Below are 23,685 nucleotides of genomic sequence, written 5' to 3'. Positions count from 1 at the left end.
ATTGAATAATATCTAAGCGACTCTCGTATGCGGTACGGTGTTTTATCTTTATTTGGACATGTGTCACGGGAATTATCTATCGAGCGTCTGGTGGTGCGGGGCAGGGTAGAGAGTGTCAAGCGCGGTAGAACTTCCGCAAAGTGGAATGACCAAGCCAGTGCTGCAACGGATTGCCTTCTAAATGTAAGTACCTACAACACGCGTGGGTTGGGCTTAAAAGACTCGTTTTTGAAAACACGATCGCCGCGACCACTCTGATTAGAGTGTAGCGGTGGAGTTAATAAAAAACAAATGTATATTGCACATAGACTATCTTTATGGATCAGTTTTTATTTTATTTATTTTTTATTGCATAGATGGGTCAAGCTCACAGCCCACCTGGTGTTAAGTGGTTACCGGTGCCCGGCGGTGATATGAGTTTTAAAGTATCCGTTTAGTTGCAACGGCTGCCCCACCCTTCAAACTGAAACGTATTACTGCTTCACGGCTGAAATAGGCAGGGTGGTGGTACCTACCCGTGCGGACTCACATTAGGTCCTACCACCAGTAAGTTACGTAGGTATGTATAATTTGAAAACCGAAGTCACTCAAATAGGAAAAAAAAAACTATACGGTAACTAAAGAAGTTTTCACTTTGATTAATCGATTTTTTTAATTGATCGGATTAATTGTTCCAATTACAATAAATCCACCGACTAACGATGTGTTAGATTACGTTCGCTTACAGTTCTATTTCTCAGTTCTCGTCACTTCACAGTCTGCCTTGAGAATGCGGAAACATATCAGATGTTTATTTTATTTGTTTCACCTTTTTATTTCAGTACGAAGCTCTTATCCACCGGTAAGTTGAAGATGATTACTTAAATCCCTCTGTAGAAGAGAGTAGAGTATGCCATACTTTAATAATATATGCTATGCTTTGCTAGGAGTATGGGGGCGTCCATAAATTACGTGAGGTGTTTTTTTAAATTTTCTGCCCCTCCCTCCCCCCTGGTGAGATGTCGTGAGATTTTATTCAACCCCTTCCCCCATCTCCCAATCGCACGTGAGATTTTTCAAAATCTATCTACAAAGTCAGTAAATGTATAACGTCGAAGTATGAATGAAGTTATTTTCTTTCGAACGAATTTTTTTTTTTCCTACCTATGCTGATAGCCCTAGGGGCTATTTCAGCGTAACCCTAACTTTAGTAGGTGAGCTCACGGGGCTCAAACCTGATGACGTTGCTAACACGAACCCTAGCAAGAACCGTGCTTCGCAGAATCTACCACCGGATCGGAAACGCGACCCACTGAGAAGATCCGGCGAGGAACTCAGTGGGCTGTGTCTGAGAGTTAATTTACTCGTCGAAGTGAATGATCTTAATCGTATTACGATTACGCTCAAGATTAAATCTTAAGCATGTACAATCTGGATTAAATGGACCAAAATCAGAAAAAAAATTGCGTGATATTTGCCGAGACCCCCCCTCTCTCCAACGTAAGATTAGATGAGATTTGACTCGACCCCCTCCCCCCTTTAAGCACCTCACGTAATTTATGGAAGCCCCCTATGCAATGCTATACAATACAGAAACAAACGCAAAACATTAAATACAAAAGTAGAAATAACGGTCTCACCGCTAAGTCTCTTCCGGACAACCATCTGTGTGCTTAGTGTGAGTTTTTGAACGTTCTCGATAGCGTAAAAGTTAACTAAATTTTTTATGCAGTTGGAACAGCGCCCCTGGCGGCAAACCTAGGCAAACGTTCCAATTTTATACAAATTTGAGTTAACTTTAACGCTATCGAGAACGTTAAAAAACTCGCACTAAGCGCCGCATACTGGTGGACAATAATCATTTCAGGCAAGAAATTATTTACATCAATAATATAATGATAGCACTTCTAATTTATTGTGTGTATGTATCTATGTGTAATGTATTAAGTGATAGTTTTAATTCCAGTTTTTTTATTATTGAATTTAGCGGACATGTTTTCACACGCCAGTCGCAGTACTCTTTCTCTTATCCGTTTCTTAAACATAGATTATACACTTAATATATTTGAGTTCTTAAACTCCAGATCGGTGATGAGATACAGTTCGGCAGTGTGCTCTTGCCGGCCACCAGACGAGGGCGTTATCTAGCCAATATCGTTAGAAGACAAGCCGTGGTGAGTATTTACAAGCAGAGACGACGATTAAATAATAATAATTGTATCAAAATTAAACATAAAAATAATTAAATCGACTTAAACAAATCGATTTAGTCGAAATTAATAAAAAATGCATTGCAACCCTATTAGTGCTGAGATTATTTTCACATATTTTGCAGAAAGGGCTAGATGATTTTTGAAAAAAAAAAACACTGTTTTAAAAATAAATTACCAAAATCAATTAAATACACGGTAAAATAATTTATAAATGTTAAACTTATTAAAAACTTTATGCGCTTAGACACGTCTGTACAGGTCGATGCCTATAATCCAATTGCGCAATAGTCGGCATTCCGACGCTCCGCACTTTATACGCATTAATAGAGTGTCGAACTACTGACAATTCGTGCCCAAAGGCATACCTGAAAGACTGCCCGTTGGATCGTGATAAAATTTAAATTTAACCCCAAGAGAAGTATTAGTATCAGCTTTAAAATAAAAAAGAATCAAATTCGAATCTGTTCATAAATTAAAAAATCACTCGAATAGATAAGCCCCTCTTTTTTTAAATAGGCTAAAACACTAACTATTGTATCATGTAAAAAGTTACGATACTACATGTAGGCGTTTATAATGGACCTCGGAAGTCTCATATTTGTGATTGTGACTAATCGTTAATATACCTAAGTCCGCTAAAAACACCATTACCTATTTCATTTTCCCTTCCCTACCTAAGGTCACCGACTATAACCGAACGCGTCCGAAGATGGCCGAAGCTATACGTATATTTAATTACAACTACAAATTCGTCGATTACGACGAACAGTTCGACAATGAACACACCCATAGACACAGCTCACTGAGTTTCTCGTCGAATCTTCTCGCTGGGTCGTGATTCCGCCAAGCACTGTTCTTGCTAGGGCTAGTGTCAGCAAATCTCTCAGGTTGAGCCCGTGAGCTAGCCTACCCGTCATGGCGTAGAAATAGCGCCTTAGGCTACCAGTGAATAATTATGGAAAATAAACCTCATTCCTTTAATCAAATGTCTATTTCACTAATAGAATCATAACAATTACAGGATGGGACGGGCATTAAATTTAACAAAGATGCTGACAGGGTAAGTGGTTGTTGATAGATTGTAATTTTTTTATTTTATTAAATTAATTTGTAGCGCGCTTACCTCCAAAATTGTTGGTTAAATCTCAAGCGTTTTTTGTTTCTATTTCAACAATGACTGCGCTGTAGGTTTTGACAAGTCATCGTGGCCTAAAGGATAAAACGGTCGGTGCATTCGTATCGAGCGATGCGACCGTGCCGATGTTCAAATCCCGCAGGCGGGTACCAACCTTTCTATGATATATATGACGATATGTGTATGAGGGGAGTGAGCCAAGAAATGGTGTATGATAGAGGAGTATGGAAGGAGAAAACATGTTGCACTGACTTCAGGTGACGGGGATAAAGGCAGGAGAATGTTAATGACTTAGGACGTTCTCACGAGCGACTCTAATGATGCAGGAAAGATGTCATGTAACAAGAATTGTAGCTTGCCCAATTAATTGCGTTAGAGCGTCTTGTGAATCAAGGGTAAGAAGGACCACGGGTGTACCATTAAAGCTTTCCGATCTGAAGAGCGGTATAGCCGTTATACTCAATCGAGATTTGAGCTTTACTGACTACATCATACGGGCCGTGGACGACGCAATAAAAGAAGGGGACGAGGTCTGAAAGGGTATTGGTTTAAGCGACATTTCGCTTAACACGCAAAATTTATCTTTTGTAATTAAAGATCCGTTTTATTAGGTATCAGCATCAATTCGGTGTCTTTAATTGAACTTCAGTTATGTTTACCACATTCACAAATAGCTGAAGAAGTTTTTCTTGTTAAATGATAAAAAAAATACCAAATTTTAAACTTAAAATGGCTCTCCCTTGTAAAGTCTCAAAAATGTCGCTTATACCAAACAGCCTTTGAACCCTTGCCGTGTATATCATTCTCAAGGACCAAAATCTATATATATATATCTATATAAGTATATATAGGTATATATAAATATGAATTGCTGTTCGTTAGTCTCGCTAAAACTCGAGAACGGCTGGACCGATTTGGCTAATTTTGGTCTTGAATTATTTGTGGAAGTCCAGGGAAGGTTTAAAAGGTAGATAAATATGAAAATGCCCGGAATTAAATAAAAATAACAATTTTGGTTTTCTTTTTCATTTTGTTTGTTTTAAGTTTATTTTATACAAAAGCTTAGATCCTTTGTTTATCGATTGAGGCACTACGAAGTCTGCCGGGTCAGCTAGTAATAAATAAAAATATATTAGATGAACGCAGAAGCCAAAAAGAAGGTAGACGTACTATCAGAAGAACTGCTTCCGTATATCATAGCAGAACAGGAAAGAAGGACAACGTTGTACAAGAGAATAATGACCGCCATCCAGAACGGGGAGAAGGGGGTGACGATAGCCGAGATCAGGAATAAGCCCCCCTTGATCATAAGGAAAGGTATTTTGGAGTTTTTTTTTTATTAAACTATAATTGGTTGTCTGTAAAGTCGGTTTACGGACGATAGTTTTACGCGATAACGTCAGTAGCAGAACTATTCGAACTGCTAGCTCTGACATCACGCGAGAAGGGAGATAAATGTGTCACAAGCCAACGCTTGAGCCGATCGTGCCTCTTTATCGGTTGTACCGTGCTCTCGCTCGCACGCTCAGGCTCAGGCGGAATGTAACACTTTTCGTGCATGCAGCCGGTGTTCATAGATTTATAAGACTATGTATAAGTTAGCTTTAATTATAATATGTTATGTTGCATAAAAAAGCACACTTCACAATTCGCAATTCACTTCTTCCGCTTCGCTTCAGGTGACTGCTTTGCTTTGCATGTCGTCTCTGCAATGCTTTTATAGTCGACACGACTATCTTTTAACTATCGAGAGCGTTCCCGGCAGTACTAGTCGTTCCGATATGTGTTTCCGCTAATTGATAATAGATGGCGTTACACTTCTCGAGCGTTCTAGATATTACTAGTTCTATAGATTTTCGTTTCTGCTATTCGATGACAGATGGCGTTACTATAACCGGCGTAACAATTATTATTCTTAGGGTTAATGTACCGATGTCCGTCGAACCGTGCCCCCAAAGAGCCCGACGGTTCTGGCACGATCATGTGCGAAGACGAAATCGAACCGTTCCCGGTGATGTACGACTCGTGCCTAAGCGCCGAAGACAAGGAGCTTTATGTTGCGCAGAACAATTACTTCTTTTGCAACCGTGAGTTATAGCTTTACGCTTTGTTGAACCTTCGAGCGAGATCCGTCGATAGATCGACTCGCGATTAACGCGTGTAAAGTGTGGAGCGTCGGAATACCGACTATTGTGCGGAGTAACGTTAATATCATTTATAAATAACCGTTAATAATTATTTTTCTGTGAATTTAGAGCATTGGTTCTTGTATTTTTTGTTAAGTTACAGTTTTTTATAAGGTACTTTTTTTTTCAAAAAACCTTTAGCAAAAATTTCATTGATTTATGCAAAATCTGACCGACGATCTATTGAGGTTCGCGGGGATCTGGTGGATGCAGGCAGCGCAGGGCTGGTATTTGTGGCGAGACTTTGGGAAGGCCTATGTCCAGCAGTGGGCATCTGTGGGCTGATATGAAGATGCGAAAATAAGCTCAGCACTAAAAGGCTTAACTGGCATCCAGTCGCCCATTTTTAGTCTTTGGGGTCCATGCGGCCTAAAGGATAAGACGACACACTCATTTCGATCTGTGCGACTGTGTCTGGGTTCGAATCCCGCAGTCTAGTACCGATTTTTTCAAGAGCTTTTGAAGAGTTGAGTAGCCGTTGTACTGTAAAAGCGGAGACCTTAGAACTTATATCTCAAGGTGGGTGGCGGCATTTACGTTGTAGATATCTACGGGCTCCGGTAGCCACTTAACATCAGTTGTGCCGTGAGATTGTCCGCTCATCTAAGCAATAAAAAATACCTTGGAGTCTTCAACCATTTTCGTCATAAGTGACGGTATTTGGCGTCCTCTGACCCTGATGTTCGCAACCGCGAGCTTACCGCGTGGCCACACTCAAAATTGGTATCCGCATCGAGAGTTATTCTTGCAGGGCATAAAGTGGAGGGTCCGGATCTACCCAGAAACGGGAGTACCGTCATAGGGTGCGCTCCAATAGAGAGGACGTCGCTGAACTACACTACGAATAAATGTACACTTGAAGATACCGACGATGTTGTCGTCCATTACAGATATTATCCGGATAAAGTGAGATTTTTCTTAAGCTATGTCATCATTCAAGTCACCTTCGGACGATAGAGCATCTGCTATGACGATGGTATACCCGGATATGCCATCCCAGTTTTGACTAGACCCGATTTTTTTTATTGCTTAGCTGGGTGGACGAGCTCAAAGTCCACCTGGTGTTAAGTGGCCAAATGCATGCTGTACGGGGTTTGTTTCGCTAGTTGGAACATGATTCAGGTTTTTGCCAGATTCCTACTGGTAGATTCTAGATGTTCATTAATAGGACAAGTGGCTAGGAATATGAGGAATGCGAGAGGTAAATTCACCCTCACTGACTGTCTAGGAAGATTTTCACATACCTTGTTTGAAGAAGGACCAGCTATTGGTGATTGTGGATGGGGCATGGTAATTGCGAAATCTTCTAACACACTGGTTGGAGCCGATGATAAGTTGTAGATGGCTGGGTCATATATTAAGGGTCAAGTCTGTCTATAAATACCAATTATTCTAATTCTCTATACTGTCCTGGTTAGGGACTGCCTTGGTAATTTATAAAACGCAGCCCTGCGTTCCTTCTTGAAGGGTAAGCTATAATCTCGTCTAACATGTGAAAGTATGATAGCCCTTCAGTAAAAACAGGCAGGTCTGTGATACTGGCTCGTATGTGCTACTTGCAGACATATAAATTCGTCACCGAACTGGACCCTGATCGTGAGGTGTGCGACCACTGGAATCCTTGCCAGATTGGCTACATCTACAGCTTACCTTCACCCGATCAAGCGTTGACAGCCAATGAGCTATGGCGTGAGTAATTCAGTTTCTCCTCCTTCGAAAGGTCATAAAAATCTTCTCACCATTTTGTCACCCAAAGAACGCAAGGCCAGAATATAATCAAAACCACTTTTACGATTTAAAAATTTAAAATTAAAAATATTAAACAAAACAAAACGTGAAAATCAAGAAATATTCTTGTAATGAAAATTAGACGGTAGTTAGAAAAAAAAAAAAAATTTTGACGAAATTTTCGATTGTGAATGTAGTTTTAAATGATGTCTGCGATTCGCAAAAACTAAACTGTGTGTTTTCGTTTATCGTCACATCTTTGCGTGAAAATTTCTCGTCCCATAGAGCGCTTTCCATTCTCCTGTATATGCAGAGCTCTCAGTTCTCGAAGAGGAATACAGCTGGTAGTATTACATATACGTTGTAAATGGACGAGTGTCACTATCGACAAATCAAACCGGCGCAACGCCGATCAAATTCGCGAGCAGCGTTGTAAAGTAAAGCGAATGAAGTCATCAACCTTCGAGTAAATGTAGCGAATTTACATTGCTCGTCGGCAAATCATGAATTAATCTAAGGAACATTTATTTTATGATAGTTTACACGATCCTATCTAACATTAGTAAATGTTATTCACTTTCAGATGATTACGGTAAGTAATGTTTGATTTTCCATATTTGATTTGTTTAAAAAAATCAGTTGTTATTCTTCTTGTCTTTATCCCACATAGGCGGACCTCGGCGCAATATTATATCGCTAACTATTGCACCACCGAGTCAGCCAGTCATTATAGATCAATTGAAAGTTCATTCTTAGGTCCCCTTAGGTATTTAAAATCAAGATAACTTTTGCTCAAATAACATACAATCCACGTTACACACGGTATTATCGAACGGGTTCATAACAATATTTTCACATGTGATATGTTCTCGATATTGTGACGTGTTGCAAGCGCCATGATCGCGGGCCAATTGAAGACTGCGCGTAGTGTGCGGATGTTGCGAGCAGAATAATCTGACTACCCTCTTTTTAGTCCGAAATACTTCCGTTCTCGCTTCTGCAGTTTCTTTCAGTACCCACTTGGAATTTCAAAAGCTTTAGAACGAATACAATGACAATAATATGGGTACCTCGTTACATTTGGAAATTGCGCCCGATAAATAAAAGTGTGCTTAAAGCAGATAAAAGCTTAAAACAATTCCAAACTAATCGATTGAATTATAAATGAATTCTTGTTTTTCAGTCGAAAGTAAGTAAAGTTTAATTATTTCGCCTACCTATGTAGCCTTGAGAGGCTATTTCAGCTTCTCCTTGACGTGTAGGTGAGCTCACGGGGCTCAAACCGGGAGTGTTGCTAGCACTGGCCCTAGCAAGAGCAGTGCTTCGCAGAATCTACCACCGTGTCGGAAACGCGCATGAGAAGATCCGGCGAGAAACTCAGTGGGCTGTGTCTATGCGTTAAATTACTCTTCGAGCCCTTCGTCACAAGCGACGGTGACCGGTGCTTAGGGTACCTAAAAGCACCGTTAATGGATCGGGAGGATCCGTAATGACGTGTTTAGGGCGACGTCGACTGATTACCATTCGGTCTACAGGATCGGGTATGTAATTTTTGGCGGCCACGACAAGAGGGTATTGATGTCGTGCCGCCTTCTCAAAGTGGCCCAATGATGCCGACTGTAAATACTTACTGAAAGAGTCGAGCTCTAGGTCATCATGGAGATCCACATTCCTTAGGAACCATATGGTCCCTCATAGGCGTCAGTAATACTAGGAGTAGAGTCAAGTTGCTTCATGCCACTGAGTAATCTTCGCAAACCTCATACGAAAAAAGGATTGTGTGGTTTTATGAAACCACGGTAAAAGTGAAACTTTTTTTCACATTATAGACATTTAACTTTGACAAACAACATTTACATTATACACTGACAAAAACCAACAAAATAGCGTGGAGCACTGGCACAAATTAGTAATAGTCTGTACACTACAATAGGCGCCGCCATATTGGCCTTGGCTGCTCTGACGAGCGCCTTTCACTTTATCCCTACTCCGCGGCCGACCGTCACGCGACTTGCAACACACAGACGAAAAAGTTTGAGACGATGTAATAAAAGTTTCACTTTAAAAAGCACGTAACGTTGATGAGACACCGCCCGATCATATATGACTCCCTAAATAGGTTACAAGCTACTTGAGTTTAATTTTATTTAAAGGAACCCGAAGTGCAGTAACAAAATAAATAGATTATTGCTATGTTTCATCTATACAATATTTATTAAATAAATGTATAATTTATTTTTTAGGATTTGACGGTAGGTTTGAAATCCATGTCTTTATGTACTTTAATTTATAAAGAGATGCATTTTGTGTTTGTGTGTGGGTACAAAATGTTCGTTTTCGGAAGTGGTCTCCTAACACTCAGTGTATTTTATAACGCATGAAATGGGATACAACGCGCTATGCGAGAATACTCCAATAACGCAGAACCAATCTACCTGTTATAGGTAATATGTCTTATATGTCGCGTATTTGGTGACAAGGCAATCGATATTTTTTTGCGAATAATAATACTAGGTAGTATAGCGTAATTGGGTGTGTTCTACGGAACTAAGTTTCGTCACTTTAGTTCACACAATATATTTTTTCATTACCCTTGTAGGCAGACGGGCATACGGCCCACCTAATGGTGAGTGGTTGCCGTCGGCCACAGACTTCAGCAATACCAGGGGCAGAGCCAAGCCGCTGCCTACCGCTTAATACTCTCCACAAGCCTTGTTTGAAGAAAGACATGTCATAGCGCTCGGGAAACACCGTGGAGGGTAGCTCACTCCATAGCCGGATGGTACTTGACAAAAAATGGCTCCAGGTAGTATGGATGGACTCTACTCCGGTGGCGGGCGGTGCGATGGTAAAAACGTGATGATGGTATCAATTGATGTCTCAAAGTAAGTGGCGGTACTAACGCCTTTGATGTCCATGGGCTCCGGTAACCACTTAACACCAGGTGGACCGTGATCTCTTTATGCCGTGTAAGCATTATTTATTGCTATTATTATTGAAAACAACACGATTTTTACAGAATACGAAAGTAAGTATTAGGGTAATTTGTTTAATTAATTTTGTATATGATTACGTTGATTTAAATTATTTTTGGAACGAAGTTCCTTACGGCAGGCTTGGAGGGGATAGGGATTTTGCTGCGCGACCGAACTGAAAAAAATGTGATAGTAAAACCGTAAGAAAAAATCCGTGGAAAAAAGTGCGTGGAATAAAACCGTTAAATGAGACGTGTGCAGGCGCGAGCGCGACAGTCGTATACACAAGCGAGTAGTGTATAATACCTTTCTCTTTCTCCTTCTTTTTTTTGCAAATTGTGTCGATTCTACATTAGCCGAAGGAACTTCGTTCCTACCTGGTGTCCCACGACACCATATTTTAATTTTTTTATTATTACCTTTTGTGGGTAGACTGGCATTACCTAATGCTATAGTAGTCATCATCACTCATGGACGTCTGCAAACCTCGTTATAAGGAGTTCGGACTTTTGACATAATAAATAATTGAATTATTTACATAATGCATAGCGCTTTAATGGTCATAACGCGAACGATTAGGTACCACTGTTCTGTATATTTTAACTGCGAAGCAATTGGGCACTCTCTTCGAACTTCTCAAGCACCAGTTACCGTCGTTGTCAAACTTCCTTTCTATTCCAGTAACCTCGAGAGGTTATACTAGATTCGCAGAATTAGTAGGTGAGCTCACGGGGCTCTAACCTGACGACGTTGCGACACTAATACTAGCAAGAGCAGTGCTTCGCAGAATCTACCACCGGATCGGAAACGCGACCCACTGAGAAGATCCGGCGAGAAACGCAATGGGCTTTCAGACTCCTTGTTTACGAAGAGTTCGACGAACGAACTAACCCATAGACACAGCCCACTGAGTTTCTCGCCGGATCTTTTCCACGGATCGCGATTCCGATCCGGTGCTAAATTCAGTGAAGCACCGCTCTCGCTAAGACCAGTGTTAGCAAACTTAATCATTTCTTTTTTTTATTTAACAACTTAGTTTAAGATCCAACTACTAAATATTACAACCATTTATAATCCAAAGATCCCAATTAATTTAATTACTTAATTTTATTTTGCAGAGGATGGTATGTTTTATTATTGTATTATATTTTACTTATATTAAAGTTACGAATCAAGAAAATCTAAACCAGACTGTATGTACCGAACTTTACTTATTAGTGAAAATAGATTTAAGTAGTTTTAAAATAAAAAAAATACACGTAAAAAGAAAAACGAACTAACAATTACGAGTCTTTTTAAATTCTGTCAATACCGGTCAGGTTATTAGAGCGAAGTTATAAATTAATTGCATCGGCGGGGCAGAAGCTTTGCCCCATGATCGAATCCTTCATAGCTCTTTAGACAAGAGATCTAGAGAGTTTGTTGTTAAAGTCTATGCTAAATTGAGAATAGATTAATATTGTTTGTCATTAATATTATTTGTTTATAGTGTAGACTTGGTCAAAATTTGTGATTATATAAATACTAGCCCTACCAGCCCGATTCCTTGGGCATTTAAAATTAACATTATTATTTATTATCATTACTATAAGGGAGTCCAACACTCATATAAATATTAACCTATCCATTAAGTACATGTATTTTCTACATGGATACCAAGTTTCAAGTCAATCGGATGCATGGTTCAGTAGTTATAACGGAACATCCGTAAAAACCACTGTAGATTTATATATTAGTATAGATAATAGTCTTTGACAATAGAACCATAATAATGTTCAACCTTATAATTTCATATTTACTACTGCGGGACCACTAGTAAATATAAAAACATATACTCATAAAACACATCAAGCGCAGTGTGAGACGATCACCTACTAGATGAACCAAGGACCTGGTGAAAATCGCTGGGTTACGTTGGAATCAGCTGACAACGGACCGGCCGCTCTGGACATCAGTCAGAGAGGCCTAGGTTCAGTGGACAGCAGACAGACTGACATGTAATATATACTCAACAAATGTTCACGATTGACTTACACGGTGAAGGAACAACATAACCTGTAATAAAAATCACTCCGCAAAATTATTATTTGCGTAGGTAATTACTAGTGGTAGGACCTCTTGTGAGTCCGCGCGGGTAGCTACCACCGCCCTGGCTATTTCTGCCGTGAAGCAGTAATGCGTTTCGGTTTGAAGGGTGCAGCCGTTGTAACTATACTTGACACCTTAGAAGGTGGGTGGCGCATTTACGTTGTAGATGTCCATGGGCTCCAGTAACCACTTAACACCAGGTGGGCTGTGAGCTCGTCTACCCATCTAAGCAATAAAAAAAAGATGATGTTGATGATGATAACACAAATATAACAAATTTTAATGCAATTGTTTTCACAGAAATCGTACCACGTAAGTGTTGATTCAATAAATGTTACATACGCATCTATAGAATCTCATCTGTTGTTATGGGCATCGGATACCCTGTAGTACATTAGTGATGATACTGGACCGTTAAGTCATCGTCCAATAATCGAAATACGACCATAAAAACTGACCATCAAGGCTGACAATTCATATGTGAGTGGTGATCGTAGTACGGTCTCACTTCGACAAAGCGACACGACACGAGAACCCTCTCATCGTGGCCGCCGGTAATTACATTCTGGATCTTGCGGACAGAATGGAAAGCAGTCGACGTCGCCCCAAACACGTCATTTCGGATCCTGTCGATCCACTAACGGTGCTTCTAGGTACCTCAAGCACCTGTCATCGTTCTCGTCGAACGCGTCGCTTGCGACGAAGGGCCCGACAAGTAAATTAACCCACTAACACAGCCCCCTGAGTTTCTCGCCGGATACATACATAGATACATAGATTATGTAGATCTAGAGGACACGAGCAGTCGCAGCCTTGACTCCGTCAGTCCGAACAACGGGAGACTTGTCTCTCCGAAGACCACTTTCACCTGAGTACGGTATTAACTGTCAGACGCTTAGCCAAGTCCACATCTAAGTAACATTAACACAGCTACTTATTATTCACGTGGTTTTCATTCATGAAAAATATCCACAGCGGTCCCGGGTAAGTTTTTAATCACCTTTATAATAATTAAAAGATACTCAAATTACTGTTTTTGAAGCAAAACCTCTTTAAAGTTAGCTGGCGAATACGTGACGAGATCGTTACGAAAAGTATGATCGGGCGAGGCGCACGGAAATTGAGAGGGAGATATAAGTTAGTGAAGATAGAAAGAGAGAGAGAGAGAGAGAGAGTTACGTTCCGTATATCTAAGACACAGTCAGTGCACAAGTGCACAACAGACCTTGCCTGATTTTTAATGAGAAAGGCATTAAAAAATCAAGCCACGTTCGATTAAACTAGCTTAGGTAGAAAGACTGTTTTGGATGTATTTTCAGAGGACGACCCGAATGAGTTCGTGTTGCCCAGCGGGAGATCTTACACGACCAGCCCAAGGCGGGTACAGATTCCGGATGGCTACGTCTTTCACGGTACTGGGAAATGGTCGCCGGCCGGAGGGGTGAGTTGATTCAGCAAGCATTATCTTACCAGATTTCTTGTTTAACACGCAAACAAAAGGGTTTGTTCACATAACAGACTCTTACATACTGCTTAACTGGTGATAGATGTAGGTAGTACCGCCATTCTGTCGTGAAGCAGTAACGCCTTTCGATTTGAAGGGTGGGGCCGCCGTTGTACTGTAAAATTGAGGCTTAGAACTCACGTCTTAAGGTATAGGGTCTGTGAGCTAAGCTTACTGGTGGTAGGGCGTTTTGGGAGTCCGCACGGGTAGGTTGCCCGCTTATTTCTCCCGCGATGCGTTTCTATATGAAGAACGCGACAGCCCTAATCGTTCCATTAAAGCCATAGTGCGCACTAACGCGCTAAAATGCTAATTTATATTAATAAATAAAATAATAATAATATTAAAAGCCTTTATTCAGACGCAAAAAGGATAATTATTTACAAATAATAAACTTAAATTAACGACTCAGCAGAGTAGATGACATTGACAACTTCGTCTGTTTGCCGTCTGTTTGTCGTCCTATCCATATTAATAAATAACTGGGAACAAATCACGCACGGTGATCCGGCCCCAAATTACGATTCCCTGTGTTATGTATTTCTAAAATCTTTCCACTTGCTACTATGGCGCCATCTTCATTTGCTTATTTCGGTAAACACTTTTTAATTCACTGAGATGGATATTGTTCGAGATGATACCGGCATCTCGTTTTTACCATCGCACCGCCCGCCACCGGAGTAGAGTTCATCCATACTACCTGGAGCCACTGCGGTCATCCACAGTGCGTTTCCAGAGGTCTTTTTTGCCACGTACCATCCGGCTATGGAATGAGCTCCCCTCCACGGTGTTTCCCGAGCGCTATGACATGTCCTTCTTCAAACGAGGCTTGTGGAGAGTATTAAGCGGTAGGCAGCGGCTTGGCTCTGCCCCTGGCATTGCTGAAGTCCATGGGCGACGGTAACCACTCACCATCAGGTGGGCCGTATGCTCGTCTGCCTACAAGGGCAATAAAAAAAAATAAAAAAAGTTGGTGCTCCTTCTACCCTCCATAATATGAGTCGTCTATTATCAAAGGTGGCAATCTGTGCATTTGGAAAAAAAAATGTTATTGATATGTCAATACAGATTGATTTGAATATAATCGTCTCCTTCAAAGAATACGGTTCAAAACCTGCATTAAATAAAGGTTAATACTTAACCTGTTATTTATCTAAGATGTCGATCAGAAGAGTTTTGTGACTGCCAATGGAATACAAAGTCAATAATTCGTTTTTCTGATTTACCAATAATTGTCCAAAAGTCACATTGCCGGCTTTGATAATAGTCGACTCATATAAAAGAACCATTTTCCACAGAAATAGGCGGAATATAAGGCGGATAGTTTTAGACGTACATTATATTATAGATGTGTACATTAAAAGAAATAATTAATTTTCCAGCAAACCCGACTTACGACTTTGCACAGGGTAAATACTTTATCTTTTTTTTTAAGGGATATTATGGCCTGGTAACTAAGACCTTTTAGGTCAAGAAATTCTTTATCGTAAAAACATATCGAGGGGTTTCAAAAGCTTAAGCAACATTTTTGCGACTTTACAGGCGAGCCTTTTTAAGTTTAAAATTTAGAAAAAATATCATCATAACAAAGAAATTTCTTCAGCCATTTGAAGGTAGCTTAATTGAAATTCAATTAAAAACATCGAGCTGTTGATGCTGATACCAAATAAAACGGACCTTTAATTACAAAGAAAAATGTCGCCTGTTAAGCGAAATGTTGCTTACCCCATGTAGCATTTCACCCCTCGAATTATAATATCTAAAAGTAGGTAGTTTTACTTTTAATTATTATCTTTAAGCTTGTCAATAGTCACGAACTGGGTTTGGAATGTCAGTTAAGCAACTATACGCTTGTGTTTGGAGAGCCGCTGTTTAATTATAATATTGAGATTTATAACTAAATATATATTAAAGTACCTAGTGGTGACATATCAAATAAAAAAAAAATCAACATAAATGAAAGTACATACTTGTTGAACGTCAAAAAGAACTACCGCCATTTCACAAAAACTAGCCTCCGTCCTGAGAAGAACTGGCAAGAAACTCAACGGGCACGTCTTTTTTTTTAAATATTAGATTTTTATTTTTATTTTTAAATATTAGTTTTTTTTTAAATATTCATACAGACAGACAGATGCATAAGTATATAAGATATATCTTTTCCTTGGAAAAACTAAATTTAAATACTAAAACTTTTAAGCATACCTAAAGTAAAAGATAAATCCATTATTGTTTGATTACAAAATAAAGACGTAGTTTTTATTTTTGAATGCATTAAGTTTTAAACTAACACAATTTCCTTCCTCTGGGTCTGCGGAGGGACTTCGGTTCCCTCTGTATTTTGTACCGAATGTTTCATGGGGAGTGCTCTGAGGAATTGTTCGAGATGATACCAACGTCTCGTTTTTACCATCGCACCGCCCGCCACCGGAGTAGAGTTCATCCATACTACCTGGAGCCACTGCGGTCATCCACAGTGCGCTTCCAGAGATCTTTTTTGCCACGTACCATCCGGCTATGGAATGAGCTCCCCTCCACGGTGTTTCCCGAGCGCTATGACATGTCCTTCTTCAAACGAGGCTTATGGAGAGTATTAAGCGGTAGGCAGCGGCTTGGCTCTGCCCCTGGCATTGCTGAAGTCCATGAGCGACGGTAACCACTCACGATCAGGTGGGCCGTATGCTCGTCTGCCTATAAGAGCAATAAAAAAATAAAAATTTAAGAAAATTTGTTTTAAAAGCAATTTTCGAAATCTCGACAGTGATTACATTACGTTAGCTTTTATAATTTATTTCATGTTAGGAATTGGCTAAAAGGTCGAGTTATCAGACCTTGAAATCTTTAAAAAAAAATTATGTTAAGTATGAATTTTTTATTCTAGCCATATTACCACGTGAGTATTTGGTTTTGGCATGAACGACATGTTTCCATGCTTGACTAGTTTTTTTTATTACCTACCCAGACCTCCGTCATACCTCCGTCCTGGTTTCCGTCAACACGATTGGACCGGCGTTGGAATCCCGCATGCACATACCAATTTTTCTAACGTAATACGTACTTGAAAAATGCTCACAAACAACTTCCCCGATGAAGCAATAGCGTATCATCTAACAGATTATAATTTGCATAATTACTGGTGGTAGGGCGTCTTGTGACACCGCACGGATGGGTACCCCCCCTCACGACCCTGCCTATTTCTGCAGTGAAGCAGTAATGCGTTTCGGTTTGAAGGGCGGGGCAGCCGTTGTAACTATACTGAGACCTTAGAACTTATATCTCAAGGTTCCAGTAACCACTTAACACCAGGTGGGCTGTGAGCTCGTCCACCCATCAAAGCAATAAAAAAAATTGCATAGTTACTGGTGGTAGGACGTCTTGTGACACCGCACGGACGGGTACCACCGACCCTGGCTATTTCAGCCGCGAAGCCTATTTTAAGAGCGGGGTTGCAGCTGTAGCAGCTGACGGTAGCCTGCTAGTTCGTCCCCTGATCTTACCACGCTAAGACCAATACAAGCGGAGCAGAAACGGTTAAAGTTTCGCTAAAATAATCTATGACAGAATTGCTCCCCTTTAAAAGATCTAAAAAAAATCCGCGTCAGCATATGTCTATATGTTAACATATAGAACCATGCTGACGCGGTTGGCTCACTATAACGATTTTTGTGTATATACTTGTAATTGAATATAAATTTCATTGCACCTACCACTATTTACTCTGCACTACCTTTGGTTGACTGGCAGGGAATGCGTTTAAGGCATTAAGTCCGCCAATGTAAATTTTACATGAAGTGTAGGTAATAAATAAATTAATTTACAGGACAGATTATTCGTCGAGCACAGTGTGCAGGGTCGTTACGTGTCCGTTACGTTTACGTTTAGACCGTTTCGTCCCGAAGACGTCGGAACGTACTACGGTCGCTTCGAATCCGCAAGCCAGCCCGGCACTTTCAAACAGATAAAATGTCTGACCCTTAGTAAGTGTCTCCTCAGAATTCCGTGGACCGCGCACCGTACCAAAGCTTGGTTCCTGAAAGAGCTCAACATCAAGGAGAGACTATCGTCAACAGTCCAAATACGAATCCTCAAGTTCTTCGGACACATCACTCGTAATGAGGACTCCGTTGAGCGGTTGGTGGTGCAAGGGAATGTCGAGGGCAAAAGATCTCGCGAACGATCTCCAACACGATGGATCGACCTCATAAAATCTGTGACTCACTCCAACATAAATGGTTGCTCTGACTCTGCGAAACATCGTGCCACATGGCGTCGCATCGCGAGAGCATCGGTATCGCAGGATCCGACTGATGCATGACCACGACCACTCTGTCAAGAGTCTACGAATAGGCTTAGTAAATGTTTCGGGGGCAAATTCGCGAATTCCATAGTCGTACGACGACTAATTTTGACGGTGCTTGATAAAGCCCCGTTGATATTTTTGCGCGTGCAACGCCATCTGTCGTCGAATTGCAAAAAAACAACAACGAAATAACTGGTACATCATCACTGGTGGTAGGACGTCTTGTGAGCCCGCCCGTATAGATACTACCGCCCTGCCTGATTCTGCCGTGATGCAGTTTTTTTTTCCCTACCTTTGGTATGCAGCGGCTCGGCTCTGCCCTGGCATTGCTGAAGTCCACGGGCGACGGTAACCAATAAGTACGTGAACTCAACCTTTCGACGTTGCTAACATTAACCATAGCAAGGGCAGTGCTTCGCAGAATCTATCACCGCATCGGAAACGCGACCCACTGAGAAGATCCGGCGTGAAACTCGGTGGGCTGTGTCTAGGGGTTAGCTTAGAGAACGATGACCGGTGCTTGAGGTACCTAAAAGCACCGTTAGTGGGCGTGAAGCAGTAACGCAGTTTGAAAGGCGGGGCAGACTGTACTGTAAAAACTGAGGCCTTAGAAAACAGAAATAATATCAATTAGAACTTATATCTCAAGATGGTGGCATTTACGTTGTAGATATCTATGCATTACTTATTATTTAAATAGGACGACGCGGTAAGCACCAAAGTTTTGAAATAAATAAAAGAATCATCCAAATAACCTGGAACCACAAATCAAAAAAATACATAGAGCTGAATTGAGAGCTGTCTAGTTTTTTTTTTGAGGCCTATTTGACATTATTCAATCGAATTTCACAGACTTGGCGCAGATAAGCGTTGATGCGCAAGTTATTGAGGTCATACCGTCTCAGCGCTTGAACAGGACTTCAATTCCGCTGAGATGTAACAAGTGCAGCATCATGGGTGTCATGCTGAGGGCCGTGGACGGAACAGTTGCCAATCTGGACCCCTCCAGATACAGTTTGCGTAGCTACAGCGATCCGTACGTGTATTCCTTACAGATATATAATTCGTAAACTGAAAAAAGCAAAAAAGCTTGCTTTTATAGCTAACGAAAATTAAAATCTACATTTCGGTAAAAAAGTATGCGTTTTTAGCGACTGAATATTAAAAACCTTATAGATATATAATTCGTAAACTGAAAAAAGCAATGCGAAAATTAAAATATAGGTACATTTCATTAAAAAACCATGCGTTTTTAGCGACTGAATATTAAAAACCTTATAGATATATAATTCGTAAACTGAAAAAAGCAATGCGAAAATTAAAATATAGGTACATTTCATTAAAAAACCATGCGTTTTTAGCGACTGAATATTAAAAACCTTATAGATATATAATTCGTAAACTGAAAAAAGCAAAAAAGCAGGCTTTTATAGCTAACGAAAATTAAAATCTACATTTCGTTAAAAAGCTCGCTTAAATAGCAACCGTAAATTATCTATATTTTGTCTAAAACAGCAAACTCTTTATCACAGACGAAAAAAATAATTGAATATTTAATAAATGTAACATTTTAGTAGTACTAACAACGTATTTCCTAAATACAATATAGTAAAACTTCTAAATTAACAATTAATATCATATTTTAAGTGCTTTGGTAATGAATTTCATTTTAATCCAAAAATTATGTTAAAATTTTATTAATTATATTGCAGGCAAGGAAAACAGTTAAGTGACATTTTTGTTTAGTTATTTCTAAGATATCCTCTTGAAACTTTAAATACTTATAAAATAGGTCTATAACACACATTTTTCGTTTTACCATCATTTATTATTCATAGATAATTAAAAATACAGTCCATACGCTGCACGCAATGCACACGAATTTAAGCAGGAGTCAACGTCCCTTCTTGAACGCACTGCAGTTACCTTCGTCTTCGATTGCGTGCTCTCAAAATATGAACTTACTAAAAACGACAGTATCATTTAATAATTTTTCTTACTACCGCGCATGCGCTATTAAGATCTCGGTTTACCTGGCATTATCAGAACTCAATAATATCGTAATACCCACCACCTCATTTCTGAACAACGGGATCTACAAGCCGAAGCGCCTGATCTTTTCGCGATAAACATAAACGGACCTTGTGTATCCATTGCGGAGCTATTTGAGAGAATTCCAGATAATAATTCTAGTAGAGGACGGTATGTGTACATCTGGTAGATGCCAATGCTGCTCTACATATTGTGGTGTACATTGAAAGTCGCCAGAATAGTACACTACCTTCAACTTAATGTCTGCGTTAGTAATACCCTACAAAGCCATACTTTCAAGCATCTTCTACTCTTCTCATCTAAGACGTCGCCAGCTACTCTTCTTCTTACCCTAAACCCACATCTTGTGGGATCGGCGCTGCATGTCTTCTTATGCTGAATAAGGATCTGCAATGGGTGTTACGACCAGCCTGGCCTCAACCCTCCTTGGGTTATTTCTCCAGTACTATATCAATTACAACGTCCTTAATCTATTGAAGTGAAAACTTCTTTAGAATCGTTGTGATTTCAAACCGGATGCAACGGAAAAAACGACGGGTAAGAGACACAAATACAAAAATGTGTAGGATGAAGCCAGCAAAGAATGAGACAGAAATATACATACTATTTAATACAGCGCCATCTGTGAGATTTTTTAATACTAACGTGTGTATGAAAGCTCTTGTAGTGAATTTTAATTTAGGATTATACGTGAAATTAAAATATCAATTCACAGAGGGCGCTACCTTACAATTATTTACTAATGACAAAATTTTACATATACTTAAGACGTTTAGGATAATTGTATTTTAATTTTGGAAGGTTTCACTTCTACCACGTGTGAATTGCAGCCCACTGAGTTTCTCGCCGGATCTTCTCAGTAGGTCGCGTTTCCGATCCAGTGGTAGATTCTGCGAAGCACGGCTCTTGCTAGGGTTCGTGTTAGCATCGTCGTCAGGTTTGAGCCCCGTGAGCTCACCTACAAACGTTAGGGTTACGCTGAAATAGCCTCTCAAGGCTCTCAGCTTAGGTAGGAAAAAAAAAAAAAACAATGTGAATTGCACACATTTTGTTTTTTCTTTTGGTGCTTCTTGTACTTTATCTACTTTTGTCGGTCGTACCAATACGCATCCATCGATTTACACAAACATCGCTTTCAGGCAAAAGTTTATAGTCCTCGATTTGGAGGGCACCAGGCCACAGGACTTTGGCGATTATTTCGCTGTCCTTGAGAACGAAGACGGCAACGAGGAGAGGATCAAGGCGCTTACCATTAAATGTGAGTTCACAATCATTTCGATGCGAGATCGAGATCAGGAATGAGGAGACTAGTAGGAGAACCATCATAACCGACATAGTCCCAAGGATTTCAGGAAGTAGCAGTGGGTAGATACGTTGCTTGTAGAACCAATGGTCACTGGGGCAAAGGCTCTTCCACAAGGTAGGCCTCCCACAAGTTAGACCGGGTAGCTCCCCGCATGCAGTAGTTGATCAGCTGCTAAAAGTCTCGGGAAACTGCTAAATGCGAGCTGCGCATGTCCACCCCCACCACCAGTCGTTTTCGTGAGTCTTGGGAGAGGTCCCAAGACTCACGAAATTTATCCAGCAGTGAAAGAATCCAGCAGTCCATGGGCTAATATATAGATAATAATTAATATCCAGGTCATGCTAGACCAGGGCCCACGAAATACAGTGTCGTTAATGATGAGGCATTGATATATCTATACGCTATTACCTTCAGTGTACTTGGTGCGAGTTTTTTAACGTTCTCGATAGCGTAAAAGTTAACTCAATTTTATATGAACTTGGAACGTTTGCCTACGTTTGCCGCTAGGGGCGCTGTTTCAACTGAATACAAATTCGAGTTAACTTTTACGCTATCGAGAACGTTTAAAAACTCGCACTAAGCTCACTAAAATTATGTGTTTTTATTCAAAAGTATGTTTGTTGTTACAGCACCAGGTAAATTATTTATCTATATATAAATCGATGTATGTATAAGATATATGTACGTTCCCTGTAGACTTGGAAATAGCTAGACCGATTTCGATGAAATTTTCAGGAAATCTATAGATTAACCTGGCGGAAAAATCTGTTTTTTTTTGCGCTACCTATTGACTGGTAGCCTAAGGGGCTATTCCAGCTACGCTTGGACGGGTAGATGAGCTCACGGGCTCAGCCTGAGAGAATTTGTAAATACTAGCCCTAGCAAGAGCAGAGCTTCGCAGAGTCTACCATCGTATCGGAATTGCGACCCGTTGAGAATATCCGCCGAGAAACTCAGTGGGCTATATCTATGGGATGGGACCAGGATCGTGATCGGTGCTTGAGGGACCTAAAAGCACCAAGAGTGAATCCGGGGGCTCCGACAAGACATGTTTCGGGCGATGGCGGCCATGCATTGCCCTGTGGCGGCCGGATTTGACTACCACTAATACTAATGCTACCAATAATATTAATGATATAATGTATGTGAAGTTTTTTGCGATTCCCGAAATTTCTGAAACTATGTACCTTCTTCGTTTTGGCTGAGAATAAATTTGTCGCGCTATGCCAATATTGATTTTTCACCAAATAAAATAAACCGATTGAATTTGATTAGTTAAGTGAAGTCGAGGAGTTTTCTTGTTGACAACTTAGAAAACACCCCCTCTCCGTATTGTAAATGTCTAATAATAATAAAAAAAATTATTTTCTTTTTCAGAGCATGGTAATTTTCGTCATTACTTTAAACTAAACGCAACTATTTTGGGATCATTTATCTAAAAAATTAAAAAATACCGCGACTTATATAATTTTTCTGAGACCATTTTGTGTATTATTGACCACCACAACGCTGGAGATCACGCCTCTTTATGCCACGTTTTTGTGACAGGAATAGGCACTATGCTTTACCCTACTAGAAAAAATCAGGAATGAGGAGATTCGTAGGAAAACCATGGTGACCGAAATAGTCCAATGGACTGCGACGTTGAAGTGGCAGTGGATAGGCCGCATTGGTCGTCATCAGATAGCCGCTGGGGTCGAAAAGTTCTCGAGTGGTGGCTCCGAAAGACGTAGCGTGGGTAGGCCTCCCACATAGTGGATCAATGACCTATTGAGGTTAGCGGGGATCCGCTGGATGCAAGCAGCGCGGGACAGGTCAAGGCTTAGGAGAGGGAGGCCTATGTCCAACAGTAAACGTCTGTGGGCTAAAAGATAGATCACACTGGCTTACTGGTGGTAGGACCTCTTGTGAGTCCACACGGGTGGGTACCACCACTCCGCCTATTTCTGCCGTGAAGCAGTAATGCGTTTCGGTTTGAAGGGTGGGGCAGCCGTTGTAACTATACTGAGACCTTAGAACTTATCACAAGGTGGGTGGCGCATTTACGTTATAGATGTCTATGGGCTCCGGTAACCACTTAACACCAGGTGGGCTGTAAGCTCGTCCACTAATCTAAGGAATAAAAAAAAATGCCCTAGAGCTGTTAGGTCTCCTTCGGAGGTGCTCGGGCCGCTGTTGAACCCTGTTCGCCCACCTCGACCACCCAGGTCTTTCCTTTC

The 23,685-nt window shown here is 40.5% G+C and overlaps 1 protein-coding gene across 1 annotated transcript; it reads left to right on the top strand.

Annotated features, from left to right (window-relative positions):
* Positions 1-756: 756 nt before the first annotated feature.
* LOC105841967 (uncharacterized) lies at positions 757-21,820 on the top strand. Its single transcript, XM_062671000.1, has 12 exons — positions 757-841; positions 2,064-2,153; positions 3,214-3,252; positions 4,464-4,644; positions 5,247-5,414; positions 6,265-6,419; positions 7,076-7,202; positions 13,624-13,745; positions 15,191-15,217; positions 17,629-17,785; positions 18,961-19,144; positions 21,300-21,820. Exons 1-12 carry the CDS (start codon positions 770-772, stop codon positions 21,460-21,462), a joined length of 1,485 nt encoding a protein of 494 aa, XP_062526984.1. The 5' UTR covers positions 757-769; the 3' UTR covers positions 21,463-21,820.
* The last annotated feature ends 1,865 nt before the right edge of the window (positions 21,821-23,685 follow it).

Source organism: Bombyx mori, chromosome 11 (assembly GCF_030269925.1).
Source record: "Bombyx mori chromosome 11, ASM3026992v2".
Lineage (NCBI taxonomy): Eukaryota > Metazoa > Arthropoda > Insecta > Lepidoptera > Bombycidae > Bombyx > Bombyx mori.
Note: the sequence above shows the minus strand (reverse complement) of the source record. Positions and strands in the feature narration are given on the sequence as shown.